The sequence below is a fragment of the Oryx dammah genome, unplaced genomic scaffold (assembly GCF_014754425.2).
Source record: "Oryx dammah isolate SB20612 unplaced genomic scaffold, SCBI_Odam_1.1 HiC_scaffold_2, whole genome shotgun sequence".
NCBI lineage: Eukaryota > Metazoa > Chordata > Mammalia > Artiodactyla > Bovidae > Oryx > Oryx dammah.
In genome coordinates, this window is record NW_024070186.1 from 59,672,545 (window position 1) to 59,690,232 (window position 17,688).

A 17,688-nucleotide genomic window follows, 5' to 3' on the forward strand; every position below is an offset into this window, starting at 1 on the left:
TTTCTTCCTAATTTCCTTTTTTTTCAAAAACAGTTGTCTATCTCAATTTTTAAAAAAGTAAAAATTGAGGATGAAGAAGCTAAAGTGACTTGTTTGACTAGCACTCTTTTAATATTTTAAATTATTCAAAGAATGTTAATAATTAACAAGAAACTATAAGACAAAATTTTATCTCTTTTACAATGGTCACATTTTCTGATCACTAGGTTCTAGATAAAGTTGTGAAAGCTGTGTTTATGTATTATATGTTTGGATATAACTTGTTTTAGTTAGACACAGTCTCGTGAAATCAGCCTCTATTCACTTTCAGTTCAGTTCAGTTCAGTCGCTCAGACATGTCCGATTCTTTGCAACCCCATGAATCGCAGCACGCCAGGCCTCCCTGTCCATCACCAACTCCTGGAGTTCACTCAGACTCACGTCCATCAAGTCAGTGATGCCATCCAGCCATCTCATCCTCTGTTGTCCCCTTCTCCTCCTGCCCCCAATCCCTCCCAGCATCAGAATCTTTTCCAATGAGTCAACTCTTCGCATGTGGTGGCCAAAGTACTGGAGTTTCAGCTTTAGCATCATTCCTTCCAAAGAAATCCCAGGGCTGATCTCCTTCAGAATGGACTGGTTGGATCTCCTCACAGTCCAAGGGACTCTCAAGAGTCTTCTCCAGCACCACAATTCGAAAGTATCAATTTTTTGGTGCTCAGCCTTCTTCACAGTCCAACTCTCACATCCAGACATGACCACTGGAAAAACCATAGCCTTGACTAGACGGACCTTAGTTGGCAAATTAACGTCTCTGCTTTTTAATATGCTATCTAGGTTGGTCATAACTTTTCTTCCAAGGAGTAAGCGTCTTTTAATTTCATGGCTGCAATCACCATCTGCAGTGATTTTGGAGCCCTCCAAAATAAAGTCTGACACTGTTTCCACTGTTTCCCCATCTATTTCCCATGAAGTGATGGGATCACTTTAATTAGATGTATTTTGGGCCTTTAGGAAGATTTTCCTCCTCTTTTCTGTTTTAATCTTTTCAAATTTAACATATGGGAGTATACATGCATTTGTGCGTCAAGAAGTATAGACATCAAAATGAGTTGTAATAAAAGAAAATGTTATTTCTGGAATCTTGCAAAACTGGTTTAATTTTATTATTGGTTGTCGTGTGGTGTGATATTTGTGGACTCTCCAACAAATTCCAAAGGCACACAGAGTTTAACAATTGTATCTGGGTGCTTACAATGGGGGGGTTTTTGTGTAACTGAAAGCTCGGTGTAGCTAGTCTTCCCAAGTATTGGGAAAATACAAAAGGTGTTCATCATTTCAAGAATTCATTCTGCCAAAAAATGGAGGTATATGTTAACATATCTATCCTTTTTTTTTTAGAACTCCATCAGTGGCGAGAGATATTGATGATTAATCCAATGATGGCCATGAATCCTTTACTGCCAGCATCAGGGCAGCAGAGAATTCCAGTGATGCCCTCACCATTTGAACCTCCAAGTGTGGATAGGTATTCCTCTCCAATGTGATATTCTGGTCTAAGGAGAAAATGGATGTTACTAAGTTTTCAAACGCTTTAACCTCAGTGTTGTCTTATAGTCTAATGTTATCTCAAGGAACTGTGGTGCAGTAAGTCTGGGGGCCACATCTTCAACAAATTTCCTATCACTTCCCCTCTGAAGCCTCTTTGACACCCTCTCTCAGTAAATAGCTAATGAGCACCTGCCATTGCCCAGGCGTGGATGGGTAGTCTGCTAGGGCTGCCATTTCAAAATATCACAGGCTGCGTGGCTTAATTTTATGTCTCACAGTTCTAGAGGCTAAAAGTCCTAGATCAAGGTGCTGGCCCGTTTGGTTTCTCCCAAAGCTTCCCTCCTTGGCTTGCAGACTAGACTGCCTTTTCACTGTGTCCCCACATGCCTTTTTTCCTGAGTGCAAGCACTTCTGGTGTCTCTTCTCTTTCTTGTAAGGACACCAGTCCTATTGGGTAAGGGCTCCACCCTTATGACTTCATTTAACTCTAATTACCTCCTGAAAGGTCCTGTCTCCAAAACAGAGTCACATGGGGTGATTAGGACTTCTAACATGTGGATTTTGGAAGGGGACACAATTCAATCCCTAACAGTGTGATATCCTAGGTTTCCTGTGATAGGAGAATTCTTTCTTTGCAATAAAAGTGAAATTATCAGTATTTTGGTTGTACATTCTGGCACCTTCCTATCTTCTTTTCTTTTGAATATAGATTCTGGAATCTGGGGAGGAAGTAAAATTCATGATTATACTTGTTCAGGGGGTATGAACAATAGAGTTGCACTTCTAGAGACCACTGAAGTTTGGAGAAGTAAACTGTCCATCCTGGTAGTGACTGATTCCAGATGGCAAAACTCAAGTGTTCGTCAAATGAGGAAAGACTGTTATGGTCAAGAACAGTATATAGTCATGAAAAATCAAAGATTGGCATTGATTTGATTCGATCATATTTTCCCTAACATCCCTAAAACTTCCCTGCTTTCTCTGTTATGTTGTCAAGTGGGTCATTCCTTCCCTCCTAGAGTCCTGCCTCCCCATTTTTCTTCTTAAACCAATAGAGATTGCAGAACTTTCATACCTCATTTGGGGAAGAAATGATAGAATCCCATATGGCAATTAAAAAAAAAAAATCTCACTGCCTATGCAATGGAAATTTTGTACAAATCCATTTTCATTTTACCTATTTTGTATCTTTTTCCTTAGAGATTTATTGCCTCCTACTGTAGCACCAGCTGACCCAAGACAGTTTTGTATTCCTTCCCAGTTTGGATCTTCTGCTCTATCAAATGCAAACATGCCAAACTTGCTGTCCAATCGTGTCTACCCAGGTATGAGAAACTGATGTCTCTCATCTCTGGAACCACTGTGAACTGAATTGCTGCATTAAGCTTGCCATGAAATTTATTGCTAAATTTTGGAGGTGAAACTGTATGGTGATAATGCTTATAGTTTCCACAATTACCATCTAGGTTTAAATCTTGGTTCTACCACTGTGTAAGTTGCTTAACTCCTCAAACCATCAATTTACTGATGAATAACATGAAAATCTGCAATTAATATCTGTCTTACCTTACAAGAAACTGATGAAGTCATAAGGAGATGAGATCTGAGAGTAAAAGGCCCTGGGGCAGTTTATATTTGGTCTGATAGGCCAGTAAGAACTTGCCTTCTACTTGGGAGAACAGAGAAAGCTCTTGAGGAGTCTGAGCAAAGGAATGACATGGTCTGACTTACATTTTACCAGGATCACTCTGGCTGCTGTGTTAGGGACAAACTTGATAGGATTCAAGTTCTGGAGTTAAACTGATGGGACTGGTGGGCTATTAGAATAGTCAAAAAGATGATGATGGCTTGGCCTTGGGTGGTTACAGTAGGAATAGTAAGAAATGGTTTGATTCTGTAAATACTTTGGAGGGAGAAACAAAAGGATTTGCTCAGAGTTTAGATATGAGATGTGAGAAGAGGAGAAGTGTTAAGGAAGACATCAAAAATTTTGGCTGAGAAATGGGAGAGGGGAAGTTGCTATTCACTGAGTTGAGGAAGACTGTGAAAGGAAGAGTTTTGGGGTGGGAGAGATAGCACAGGCATTTGCAATGCCTGCCTGACAATCAACAGGAGATGTCCAGAAGGCAGCTGCAGTCCAGAGAGGGCATCTGGAGATAACCTGGAAATATAATTTTGGAAATCATCAGTATATATGAGACTCGATGAGATCATTTATAAAATGAGTTAAAAAGGATGAGTTAGACGTCAAAAGGATGACCCCTAGGACACACCAACAGGATCTAGAAGATGAAGGGAGATATAGAAGGAGCAACCAGTGGGGTGGGAGAAAACCCAGGTGAGGATAGAGGCCTGGAAGCCAAGGGAAGAAAGTGCTTTTAAGGAAAGAGTAAGCAGTTGTGTCAAGCAGGCAGCTCAGAGATCAAGTAAGACGAGGACCAAGAATATATGATTAGACGTAGCTTTGCGGAGGTCATTAATGATCTCAATAGGAGCGATTTCGGCATAGTGTCAACAAAACGTGAATGTGGGGCTCCGGAGAGAATAAGAGGTGAGAATTTCCTCACAATTTTGAAGATGAAACTGATGCATCTTATCTTCTCAAAACTGTATTCAATGAGTCTGTTTGCCCCAGTTCTCCAATTCCAACAACTTTTGATAGGAATGAGTAAAAAGCCTGAGACAAAAAGAAATATGATTGGTGCCAGGGCCACTGAAGACGCTGACCAGCCTGGATTTGAGCATATTGCATACCACAGTGCATGGATCCACTTTGATGAGTCTGAGCAAGGGCCAGATCTGAAACTGGACAGGCCCAACAGCTGAACCTGGATGGTAGCCCACTCTGGTGGCAAAACCCCAGTAAATACATAGCCCAAAGTTATAGGTAACAGCTAAGCAGACCTGTGAAATAGTTGCATTGCTGACCCAGAGAGAGTTTTTTAGTGGTTAAAAATCCAGAAACTGCTAATAGCTGGATACGAAAAGGCAGGCTGACAACCTGTCCCAGGTACAGAGGTCAGTCTCCCACCCCAAGGCTGATGTGTAAGAGAGTAAGCAAGAGCAAGGCAGGGCCTCAGTCCTATAAAAAATGAGTTACTAAGTTAAGTTAGCAAAAGAGAAATTGAGACAGGGATCAATTTCAAAAATTGGGATGTTAGGTAAAGAGTGTATTATTACAACTGGACTTGCACTAAACTTGATGTCAACTATTTAAGAAAGAAAAAGAAACTTGAAATAGATTTGATGAGTCCAGATTTTATGTCTCTGCATCCTTGGGGATTAGCCCATGGGTTGGCAGTTTCATGCTTGCCTGCTATCTCAAGGAGCTTATCTTGAAACCACTGAAGTACAAAAACGTAGAATTTTAGAGTCAGAAGAAGTTTTAGAAGTTATGTCATCTAGCCTCTGAATTTTACAACTGAGAAAGAATCTCATAAAAATAGATAGAGTATGGTATACTTCAAGATAGGTTATTATTAATAGGAGTTTAATGAGCTCTGCTAGCTTGGTGCAAGGCAAATATAAAATCTGTTCTAGCCTTCATGATACTAGCACTCGTGTTGGGGAGAACAGATTTATACATGAAAAACTATCATTGAACAAAACTATGTATAATCAGTGTCATTGGTGTGTCTGTTATTGTTAGAGTGTGGTCTGTAGACCTATGCTGGTCTGAGAAGTGTTTGAACAATAAATGCATAGACAGAAAGGTTTAGAAACTTTTACAGCCATTTGACAGGGTAATTTTATGTCTATTAATCTGATCATTTCAAATTGTGCTTATGTTCATTCTTGTTTTCATTTCAATTTTATAAAACATCATTTATGTATTTTTAAAGAGTCCATGATGGGTTGGAAATTTTAAAAGAAAAAAATAATCCTTCACCATGGATTATTTGAGAAGCACCAGCATAGACTCTAAATGTGTTAGGAATCCAGAGAAAGAAAAAATCAGTGTAAGCATGAAGTTACCAGGCAAGAATAGAGCCTTGAATTCTGATGATGCTGACATTATTTCAAGACATTTTGAAAGGTTGACACAAAGAATGTAATTGCTGTTCAACTCCATTGAAATTGTTTTGTAAAAAAGTATTTGCCTCGGCTGCACCAAAAAGTCAACATAAAGAACTTTGTATTTTATCCCCTTAAATCACTGTGTTTATTTCCAGGGATTTCAGTACATCAGGAATCACTTAGTTACTTTTTTTTAAGGTCAACTAATTCTTCTTGCCCCGCCCACCACCAAAAACAAAACAGTAATCAATTTTTACTTCAAAAGCAAGTAGTCAGGAGATCCACAGTTAATTTCATCTTTTTCCTTTTGAAGTATGGTAGGAAAACATTGCCAGTTATGAGACCCATACTTAAAGAAAAAAATTATCTGGGGGATTTCCTGGCAGTCCAGTGGTTAGGACACAGTGCTTTCACTGCAGGACCCCTGGTTCAGTATCAGGGAAATAAGATCCTGCAAGCCATACAGTACAGCCCCTCCCCCCAAAACTATTTAGTGTTATCATGCCGTCACCAAAGTGACTCTAAGATGCTGACAGTCATGAATTGACGTCATTTCCACCACTGTGCTCAGTTGGTAGTTTTTTTGCAGATACTGTTTTAAATCATTATATTTTCTTTTCATATTTCAAGTGGATATATTTTCTTTTTACTATCTTCAAGTGGATATTTTTAACTTGTTCATTGGGTGGAATGGTGGTTTTCTTGTTTAAGGTTGGGGCATTTTGCCACCTGAATCCGTAAAGGCAATGGCTAGAAGAAATGAAATGATTCAAAGGCAGCATACTGCCAGGTAATATAACAATCTTGTTTTAATTATTTTCTATTCATTCACTTGTCTGTGTATTAATTTAATATAAATACATATATAAGTTATTTATATACTTTTATATATATTTATTATATTGTTGTTTTTGTATATGTTGTTACATTTGTGTATGTGTCGTTGTTGTTTAGTTGCTCAGTTCTGTCTGACTCTTGTGACCCCATGGGCTATAGCCTGCCAAGCTCCTCGGTCCATGGGATTTTCCAGGCAAGAATACTGTTGTGGGTTGCCATTTCCTTCTCTGGGGATTTGTGTTGTATTCACTGATTATATACATATACACATGCATTCTGATTACTTCAAAAAGTATTTCAGGAATACTACCAAAAGAGACATATACAAACATGTACACAGGTTGGTTAAAGATAAAAGCAAGATTAGAGATTACACAGTGAAGCTAAGTTTATAGATCATAATAATCAGTCGATGTCTCATAATTAAACGCCTACCTATGATTCTTTTGAAATTCATATTGGCAATTCTGTCTTAAATGACTTCAATTCTGCCCAAAGATAGGAGTCAAGCTTGCCAATCCCACTTTAAACTATGCCATCAGAGCCCAGACAGCCCCCTCATTAGCCTAAAAGCAGCCTTCAGCAATCAGGAGAAGACAGTAATAATGACCAGGGTATGGCTGTGGGTGAAAAAAGGCATCAGAGTCAGTCAACTTTCTCAAATAAGCAAAGTAAAGTAAGCAAAAATGCCAACAAGCCCTCCACTCCTCCTCCCTTCCCCCATCCTTACCATGTCATTAATTTTAGCAGTTGAGGCCCACTGCGTTTCTTGAGTCTCACTAAAATTGTCCTGCAACGTTTAAAACCTTCTTCCCAGGACTTTAGTTTCTTTGAGGATTAATCTCTGGCAAGAAACTACTCTGTGTTGTGTTCTCCCCATCCCTGCTAAAATTGCCTTATCCAGTAGAGATAATGTTCTAAGGACTGGCCTTGGACTTGCACTGTGAGACTTGGCCAAACCCTTCATCCTCTGATCTTACTCTAAACTCTTCTTCCAATGGCTTTCAGGGATTGTGCTTATGCCCAACAAACTTCAGATAAATGGCCTAAAGACTTACAGGAAAAGCAGAGGTGCCAATTAGGGAAGGCAGAGGGCCATTAAAAGTATTTTTCTAATGGTTTTCTTGGGTTTATAAAATATTTTGTTTTGTTTTTAGGATGGAAATGGAAATGCATGCCATTTACCAGCAAAGGAGAATAGAAAAAGTTAATTCTAAGGGACTAGCAGGCCTAGGGATCCCATTCATTTATGGCTCGAGTATCCCTGTGGGCACAGCCACCTACCATGGCAGGGGCATGCTCCCAGCCAGTGACCTGCACGTTCACAGAAGCACCCTGAGAAACCTTCAGGGAAACCCCATGATAGTGGCGACTGGTCCACGCTTTACAGAGAACTGGGGGCAGAAATGTCGTCGTCTCAGGAGAGGTACCGGGAGTCAGAAAGCTCTAGACAGTGACCCTGGGAGTTCTAAAAGTCAAGTAGAAGAGAAGCCCCTAGGCCAAACCCATGCAGTTCTCTATGAAGAAAACGAGTATACAAAAGACCCAGAAATGGGGGCTCTGGACAATCACACGTTGGGTGAAACCAGTGAAAAGCCAGCTACAGCTCTTGCTGACACCTGTGGAGAGCTGGAGCCCAGCCACAGAAAGCCTTGGGGAGCTCAGGGAACTCCCCTGGAAGAAAAGGCTTGGGACGACAGGAAGGAGAAGCCCTCAGAGCATGGTTTGGCAGCCTGTGGAGAAAAGCACGGGGTGTACCCCCCGGCTCGTCGATCATCTCAACCAGGTAGGTGTCCAGGGGCCAGTCCTCAGGAACCACACATTGTCAGGTCCCTGAAATTATTACACAGTGATCTGTAACCATTGTGTTTCTTTTTATCCATCCTACTTAGAATTCCCCCTTCTTGAAAAACTTATTACATTAGTTCCAATCAGCCATAACAGTGAAACGTACCTCTTTTTATATATTATTATATAGAGAATTTTCAGTGAAGTCTAGAAAGGTATAAATATGGGGAAAGATGGGAAAACCTACCAGGTTTTAATTAAAATTTTAATCTAATTTAGTCTCTTCAGCACAAAATAGAGGGGCTTCTTTCTTAGAAGTATGATTCAATCTCTCTTGTATTTAAGTGTAGTGATAGAAAAAATAGACAAACAGACTCTCTTTCAATGTTCATTATTGTTATGATACAGTTTAATCTAAAAGTATTAACACACTATCCCCTGCCAAACACACTGAATAGTTTTCTAGAACTTTTTTAGATTAAAAAAAAAATAAAACTGGAATTTCTTTAGATAAAAATATTTTAAAACACAGGGATTGGGGTATGTGTAATCTAGCCACCACACCAGCTTGTTTCCCTGACAAAGTATTAATTTGCCATTTTGATGAAGGTGGAGCTAAATTCTTGTATGGCTTAGAGAGCATCATAAATCATGTAACATCATAGAACATGGTGTTAATCTGGAGAATGAAATCCACAGGGTATTTCTATTGAAATCTGAGAGAAGCTGGAACTTTGTTTTTATTTATGATAAGGCGACAGTCATTAAAGATCCTTTAGAGGAAGAAAAGAAAGGAGACAGCTAAGCTTTTTTAGAAATCATCTCTCAGTAACTCAATAGCTTTTAAGGGGGTTACATATAGATCTACATCAAGGAGCCGCTCTTGGTAATAGAATATGCGACAATTAATGTAACTATATACACAACTGTACTCTTAGCTTCACCCTTTCCCACAAAATAATTTCCTTTCCATTTTAAAGGAATACACGTCCTGCTTACAATCAAGGAAAATCTATCTTTGAATGAAGATATTCAGAAATGGACCGTGAATGATGTGTACAACTTCATTAGTGGCCTTCCGGGTTGTTCAGACTATGCTCAGGTGATGTAACATTTAAATATTTTTTTTAAAGTAAAGTGACTTAAAAAAAAAAAAAGACATTTTGAAATATACTTTCTTCATAACGAGTTCTAACTTGGTTTTGACCCCAAAGAGCATTCCTAATAATCTCTTCCTTTTCATGTCATTGGCTCTCCTGGAACAGAAGCCTCCGACTGATGGAGCCTGAGTCATGAGCCCACACCGCAGCTTCAGGGAAAGCTGGGAAAGCCAGTGTCTGGCTTTAGTTTCAGTCTCCTCAAGACTCCTGAGATGCAGAGATTCTCCCCAAAATTAGGAGGTTCAAAGGTCAAACATCCAAGAAGAATGAGAGATATCTACTATATTCCCTATTCATCCATTTAGCAAACATTTTGGAGGCATGTACTTCTGTATCACAAGTTTTAGGCTACTCGTTGTAATAACAGAAATATGTACTTTATTCTAAAAAGGACAAGAAGGAAATACATTTGAAAAGTAGGGAATTAACTATTTTAAAATTCCATTTTTGTGCTAGGGCAATATGTTAAAATGTCTACACATATAATTCAATCTGATAGATAAATACTATTTTTTAAATTATAATGAACTGCTAGGATAGTTTGGAGAAGGCAATGGCCCCCCACTCCAGTACTCTTGCCTGGAAAATCCTATGGGCAGAGGAGCCTGGTAGGCTGCAGTCCATGGGGTCACTAAGAGTCGGACACAACTGAGTGACTTCACTTTCACTTTTCAATTTCATGCATTGGAGAAGGAAATGGCAACCCACTCCAGTGTTCTTGCCTGGAGAATCCCAGGGATGGGGGAGCCTGGTAGGCTGCCGTCTATGGGTCGCACAGAGTCGGACATGACTGAAGTGACTTAGCAGCAGCTAGGATAGTTGGAGACACGACTGAGCAACTTCACTTTCACTTTTCACTCTCATGCATTGGAGAAGGAAATGGCAACCCACTCCAGTGTTCTTGCCTGGAGAATCCCAGGGATGGAAGAGCCTGGTGGGCTGCCATCTCTGGGGTCGCACAGAGTCGGACATGACTGAGGCGACTTAGCAGCAGCAGCAGCAGTATAGTTGGAAAGTAAAACCAGTATCACCTATCAGTGATAAAAATGCAAAAATCAGAGATAAAAATGGTGGGTTGGCAAGTTTTTGAGATTTATGTCAATGTTACATTTTCAAGTATATAGTTTACTTTTTCAAGTGATTTTAATAACACAATTCCAAGCAACAATGTATCAACTAAATCTGACATCATTATCTTTGGTTTATATATTAAAGGAAAAGAAAACAAGAAAAGGACATTATGACTTAACTACATCATAATTAATTGATGTCAGAGATAATTGTTTTCAGATCTTATTTTGTGATATTTTCCTTCAGTGTAATGCTGTTAATTTTTAAATTCTTCTTTTCTTTTCTTTCCTCTTTCTTTCTCCCTTTGTTCTTTTCATGGGATCAATGGAAAAGTCACAGAGTAGTAATTAAGAGTATGGCTTATGAAAGTTCAAGTGCAAGTCCTGGCTTTTCCACTCTCTGGACATGTGACCTAGGACAAGTTGCCTCTCTCCTTGGTGTCTCATTTTTTTCATCTGTAAATGGGGATAATAGTATAATACTTTCTCCAAGGACCATTGTATTAATGAGTGCCTAGCACCTTGTAAGTACTCAATATATTCTAATTTCATCATTATATCTGAGGCTTCTAGAGAAAGCAGAATCTCAAGTTACTTATGAGGCAAGTTATATTCTTCAAGTCACTTTATCTTTTGCATACCTGCTACAAATGTTTGTTCTATTTTTTCCTACTCAAGGAGTATAACCTTATTATTTTATTACTAGTCATTAACTGTAAGTAAGTCACTTTTTAAATTTATCTGTGCCACTTATCAAGTGCCACATCAACCACTGGTACAATGGAGTTACAAAATTCTGATAGCCGGAAACATGAAATCCCATGTATAACGAATGTTACATTGCTGACTTCTGACGGACTGAATCTGTTTGAACTCGCTATTTTTAATCAGTAAGTAATTCACAGTCATAAAAATGAAGTTTATAATAACTACTCTAGTAATAAATAATATCACATGCATTTCATACTTTATAATCCCAAATGTTCCCTTGTGGGTACCACGAAGCCACATAAACTCAAAGACCCCAAACCTTACTGACTCATTATCTCTTACCAACAGGATGTGAGTGCTTCCTTCCCCACCCCTAGGAGTGGCACAATTATTTCTAGGTGTTTCTCAAATGTGTTTAGGATCAAGTCTTGCTCTTGTTTCCTCACTGAAGTTGGTTCCCCTCCCAGCAATTGCTGGTGTTATCAACAGCTCTCACTTGCGTTTTCCTCTCCTCCCTTCACTGCTCATCTAAGGCAGGGCACAGAGGCACCGTGTCTGTAAATGTGAGGGTTTGAAACTGGCCTGAAATGGTTTTTACCCATATCCCTTCACCCAGACTATTTGTTCATTCATTGATTTGTCCAGCAAGGAGGACTGCACATCTGTTTTGTACCAGGCACTGCATTACAGATACATCAGTCAGTAAAACATGGGCCTGCTCTCAAATAAGAACTATTCCATGAAATTAAGTTCTATATTGAGAGAATTGGGTGGTTTAGACAGTAAAGAATCTGCATGCAATGCAGGCGATCCAGGTTCGATCCCTGGGTCAGGAAGATCTCCTGGAGAAGGAAATGACAACCCACTCCCATATTCTTGCCTGGGAAATCCCATGGACAGAGGAGCCTGGTGGACTACAGTTCATGGGGTCACAAAGAGTCAGACACAACTGAGTCACTAACATTTTCATACTTTTCACTTTCATAGAATTGTAATGTACTCCAAGGGTTGTTAAAGAACAAAAACAACAGGCCATTGGAGCACAGAAAAGTAACTGAAAATAAGAAATGTTACAATTTTTGTGTCATCCTCAAGCAGTCCTAATGTTTCCTCCAAAGCAGAAAATCTATACATAAAACCATATTTTTTTTAAAAAAGACATTTAAACAAAGTTGACATCTTTTATGTTTAATAAGGTATTTAAAGATCACGCAATTGATGGAGAAACTTTGCCGTTACTCACAGAGGAGCATCTTCGAAGTGCTATGGGATTAAAGTTGGGACCAGCACTGAAGATTCAATCACAGGTAGGGTGATTTTCATAACTAAACATGCATTCATGTTATGAAGCTTAAGAGAAATATGTTACTTTCTTTGGTTGTAATATTAACAATACCTGTCTAACCTCTTTACTAAACTTTTGCCCTCTGGGTGTGGACATAATAGAATAAGGGAACCTGAAAGCATCGGACGGGGCGTGGTACATGTCTCTAGGTTCAGTTGGGAAGGCAGCAAGCAACGGTGTATTGGGCAGTGTTTAACGACCTGCTCTCTTTAAAAAGAAACCCTGATTCACAGTGTTTGTCAATTTCTGTACTGTAAAACACTCCCAGCATGGCTGACAAACTCCAAATGCAACTGAATACAGGATTGCGAAGAGATGCGCAACAGCACCCTATTTTAGACTCCCTTCACCATGTGGATAGCACAGGTGTAAACAGCCTGCAAAGCAGTGATGATAATAAACAATTATAGTAAAACAAGTAGATAAAATAATTAAGTGATAAGTTTGGAGCATTTAATATTTTGTTGGTCTTTAGTTGCTGAATCAAGTCTGAGTCTTTGGGTGCAACCCCACGGACTACAATGTAGTCTGCCAGGATCCTCTGTCCACGAGATTTCGCAGGAATATCACTGCAGTGGGGTGCCATTTCCTCCTCCAGGGAATCTTCCCAACCTAGGGACTGAACCCACATCTCCGGCATTGCAGGCGGACTCTGTCCCACTGAGCCACCTGGGAAGTCTATTTAATATTAATACTTTAGCTTTCTATATTCAGAGAAGGCAATGGCACCCCACTCCAGTACTCTTGCCTGGAAAATCCTATGAACGAAGGAGCCTGGGAGGCTGCAGTCCATGGGGTCGCTAAGAGTCAGATATGAGTGAGCGACTTCCCTTTCGCTTTTCACTTTCATGCATTGGAGAAGGCAATGGCAACCCACTCCAGTGTTCTTGCCTGGAGAATCCCAGAGACGGGGGAGCCTGGTGGGCTGCCGTCTATGGGGTCGCACAGAGTCGGACACGACTGAAGTGACTTAGCAGCAGCAGTAGCTTTCTATATAATATATCTAATTGTAACTTTATATAATTTAGTTTTTAATAATGGCATTTTTAGGGTTTCCCTGGTGGCTCAGTGGTAAAGAATTCACCTGCCAATGCGGGAGACATGGGTTCAATCCCTGATCCTGGAAGATCCTACATGCTCTGAAGCAACTAGGCCACAACTATTGAGCTTGTGCTCTACATCCCAGGAACCACAACTTCTGAGCCCTTACACGGCAACTATTGAAGCCTGTGGGCCTAGAGCCCATGCTCCACAGTAAGAGAACCCGTCGCAATGAGAAGCCTATGCACCACACCCAGAGAGCAGCCACAAAGACCCAGAGAAGCCAATAAATGTGTAATAATGGTATTTTTAACAATTAGCTGGCAAACTTCTTAAAAGTTTAACAGTTGGTCACAAGAGCTGAAATAAGCCATAGCACCCCTTCTCATCACTGCCTCCACTGCTTCATTCTGGTCTAAGGAACCGCTGTCTCTCATTGGGTCACTGCATTAACCTTCTGACTCTTCTTCCTGCTCTGCCCTGCCCACCCAGAGCCTATTCACACAACAGTAAAGAATGATTCTTCTAATACATGACAGATCACATCACTCTTCTGCTCAAAATCTGCAGTAGCTTCCCATCTCTTTCAAAATCATATATTATTTGTGCTCCTCCCCACCCGTCACCACCCTTGCCTTCCTGACCTCATCTTGACATCTCTCTCCATCAGTTACTGCTTTTGCCATTCACCTCTGGATGCTGTTTGAACATCTAGGCAGGCTCCACCTTAGCACATCTTTCTCTGGCTGTGGTGCCTCCCCCACCCCCCAGACATCCTCATGCTTTGCTCCCTTCATCTTTGCTCCATTTTCCCATCTCAATGAGGTTTGTGTGGTTCATGCTACTTAAAATTGCACAGAGCCCAGCCCCATACATCCTCCTGCCATCCCTTTTTCTGCTCTTCTCTTTTCCCCCATAGCACCTATCACCTTCAATCACACAATATAGTTTACTCATTTATTACCTTTATATTTATTTTTGATTCTTCTCTGACCCCTCTAGAATATAAGCTCAATTAGAGCAGAGATCTTTATCTGTTTTGTTGACTGAATAATCTCAGAATGTGCAAAACCCATAATAGGTCCATAATTATTTGTTGAAAGAACGAGTTTCCTAAAATCGAAACCAAGAAGCCTCAACTAATTCTTTCAGAATTTATATAGCACTCTACCTATTTACAATACATATTTAGACCAGGTACTGAGTTTCTAAAATGTCCTTCAAAAACCATTTTTATTTATCTAAACTTTTTAGGATAAAGAAGTTCTTTACTTTTAATGGAAATGCTTCAAGGTTTCCATTGGTGGTGTTTTTTTCAACTTCTTATTCTGAAATAACTTTAGATACAGAAAAGTTGCGAATCGAATGAAGAGAGTTCACCTAGTTTTTCCCAGTGTTAACATCTTACTTAACATGGCACATTTGTCAAAGCTAAGAAATTAACATTGGTACAATATGATATTCACTTTTAAATGATTTGTTTTTCTTTAGTTAGGATACTATATCTCTTGGAATACTTACAAAAATACTGCACAGTTCTTTTTCTTCAAATCAGATTTTCTTTGCTTTGATATATCACTTTGGTTGTGTTTTGGTTTTGGATTTTTTTTTTTTTGTCTTTATAGTGTGGCCAATCCCAAGTCATCCTTAATCTTCTCCTCAGTTGCTGTTAACATTACCCTCCTATATCATTTTCATGAGGCTGTAGTCATTTCTTCTGCTCCTGATAAATGTAAATGCCTCCATGCAGACCAACTGAGCTGTTACATCCCAGGCTCCATCTGCCAGCATAACAAGGCAGGGCTACCACAGAAACTGTGGGGAAAGGGGAAAGGGAGGGGGAGATCCCACTGATGCCAGATGTTCAACCAAATAGAACAGTTACAGAGTCCTTGGGATTGGGATTACCCAGGGGTCCAACTGGAGCAGGAAAAGTGAAAGGTTATGAGCAACATCTGAAAGTCCCAGAAGGTGAGCAAGCAGGAGTGCATCTCAATCTCCAAAATGGGAATCAAGGGCAAAATTCCATTACAGCGAGAACTGCTAAGAAGGAGGAAACCCACACTTCAGAACAGAAACCTAGGAGATCGACCTGGACTGGGCACACAAGGAGAGGGGTAGGAGAAGACAACACTGGAATTTGAGAACTCAGATAGTATTAGAATGGAGGGAGCCCGGTGTTTGAGCTACAGCAGTGTGAACAGGATAGAAATCTCCTGGGTCCCCCTCAGGGTCAGGTTTGTGCACGAGCACACTGATTAGTACTGGGCACCAAGTCCCAAGGGCTTCCCTGGTAACTCACTGATAAACTACCTGCCTGCAAATGCAGAAGACTTGGGTTTGATCCCTGGGTCAGGAAGATCCCCTAGAAAGGGAAATGGCAGCCCACTCCGATATTCTTGCCTAAAGAATCCCATGGACAGAAGAGTCTGCCTGGCTTCAGTCCATGGGGTCTCAAAAAAGTCAGACACAACTGAGCAACTGAGCACATACTAAGTCCCAGAGCCACCTTATTTATGTCTCAAAACAAAGCCCACTGAAGGCCAGCTGTGTGCTGAGGTTCTAAACAGTTTCAGCCCCAGCCAGAGAAGGATGGGTTGAGTGCTGGTGATGGTGGAGTCTGGTGTCTGTGGGAACTCTTGTGGGACCCCTGGAAAAGGGAAAGCTGGGGGAATGCTGAGTGAAATAATCATGTGTGCTCATGAACCGCAGCAGGACCAAGAACAGGAATTGGTAAGTTCCTACCATCTCTATACCCAGTTTTACATCGCAAACACTATAATTCTGGAAGGAAAAGCCTGCCACATCCTAGAATCATGTCCTCTACAATTGTGTAGATTCCCTATGCCTGGAATTACCTCAGACTCTCTGCCACCTGTGTCTTTGAAGAATATGCTGAGTTATTGAATGGATTCATAGATTTAATTACTATATTTTGTCTTCAAAGGTATCTCAGCATGTGGAAAGTATGTTCTACAAGAAAAGTCTTTCACTTCCTACCCACACGAAACAAGCATGCAATCAACCGACAGATACAAACCCTCTTTTGGATTTTAACTCCTGGAGTGATACATTGGACGTTCCTTGTTCCCAGGATATGATCGTTCTTAAAGGAACTGAGCGAGATAATAGAAATTAAAACCCTCCTGGAGCAAGAACAGTCTTAATTGTTTCTCAAAAAACTCTAGGATATTCTGAAAAGTGTGTAAGAGTTTCCCAGGACCAGATGGAGGCTCAGAGAGAGAGAAAGACTGTCCACCTGAGCTGTCCCAGAGGGGTCCTTGCTCAGGCTTCAAGGAGTGACCTCAGCTTCAAAGTGTGTGCATATGTGCATGTTAAGTCACTTTCAATTCTTTGTGACCTTATGGACTGTAGTCTACCAGGCTCCTTGGTCCATGGGGATTCTCCAGGCAGGAATACTGGAGTGAGTTGCCATGCTCTCCTCCAGGGAATCTTCCCGACCCAAGGATTGAACCCACATCTCATGTCTCTTGCATTGGCAGGTGGGTTCTTTACCACTAGCACCACCCACCTGGGAAGGCCTCAGCACAAAGTAGCTGGTGTGTGTTAATCGCTCAGTCGTGCCCGACTCTTTGCAACCCCATGGACTGCGGCCCACCAAGCTCCTCTGTCCACAGGATTTTCCAAGCAGGGATACTGGGGTGGGTTGCCATTTCCTTCTCCAGGGGATCTTCCCAATCCAGGGATTGAACCTGGGTCTCTTCCACTGCAGGCAGATTCTTTACCATCTGAGCTACAAGGGAAGCCTGACTATGATGAAATCGTTTTTGGTGACCACCAAAACTATGGAAGAGAGGCTTGTATTTGACGTACAACTGTACTTGACATACAAGTCGGAGTTTTCCAGCTGAGAATTAACCCACTAAAAAATGTGTGGCAAAGAACAAAGAAGACAGAAACGTAGATATGAAAGTGCTCAAACTCTAAAGCACCGCTCAATTACCAGCTGTTAGTCAACAATTCAGCCCTATTACTTAGAGTGAAGCTTCTGGTCATCATCTTTGTGTTCAATCAACAAAATCTGACAACCCAAATTTAAAAATTAAAAGGAAATACTAAAATCTATCAAGTTACCTCATAGCAGGCGTCAGAATCTAGACACATGTAAACGTTCTGTAGGATAGTTAATGTCCTGCAGCAACACTCTCCAGTGAGACTCCCTGACAGG

The 17,688-nt window shown here is 40.6% G+C and overlaps 1 protein-coding gene across 1 annotated transcript; it reads left to right on the top strand.

The window, feature by feature from the left end:
- Positions 1-1,421: 1,421 nt before the first annotated feature.
- On the top strand, positions 1,422-16,638 carry SAMD7 (sterile alpha motif domain containing 7). The gene is made up of 7 exons (XM_040248670.1): positions 1,422-1,507; positions 2,731-2,855; positions 6,259-6,337; positions 7,542-8,170; positions 9,153-9,274; positions 12,310-12,420; positions 16,447-16,638. The coding sequence occupies exons 1-7, from the start codon at positions 1,422-1,424 to the stop codon at positions 16,636-16,638; spliced, it is 1,344 nt and encodes a 447-aa protein (XP_040104604.1).
- The last annotated feature ends 1,050 nt before the right edge of the window (positions 16,639-17,688 follow it).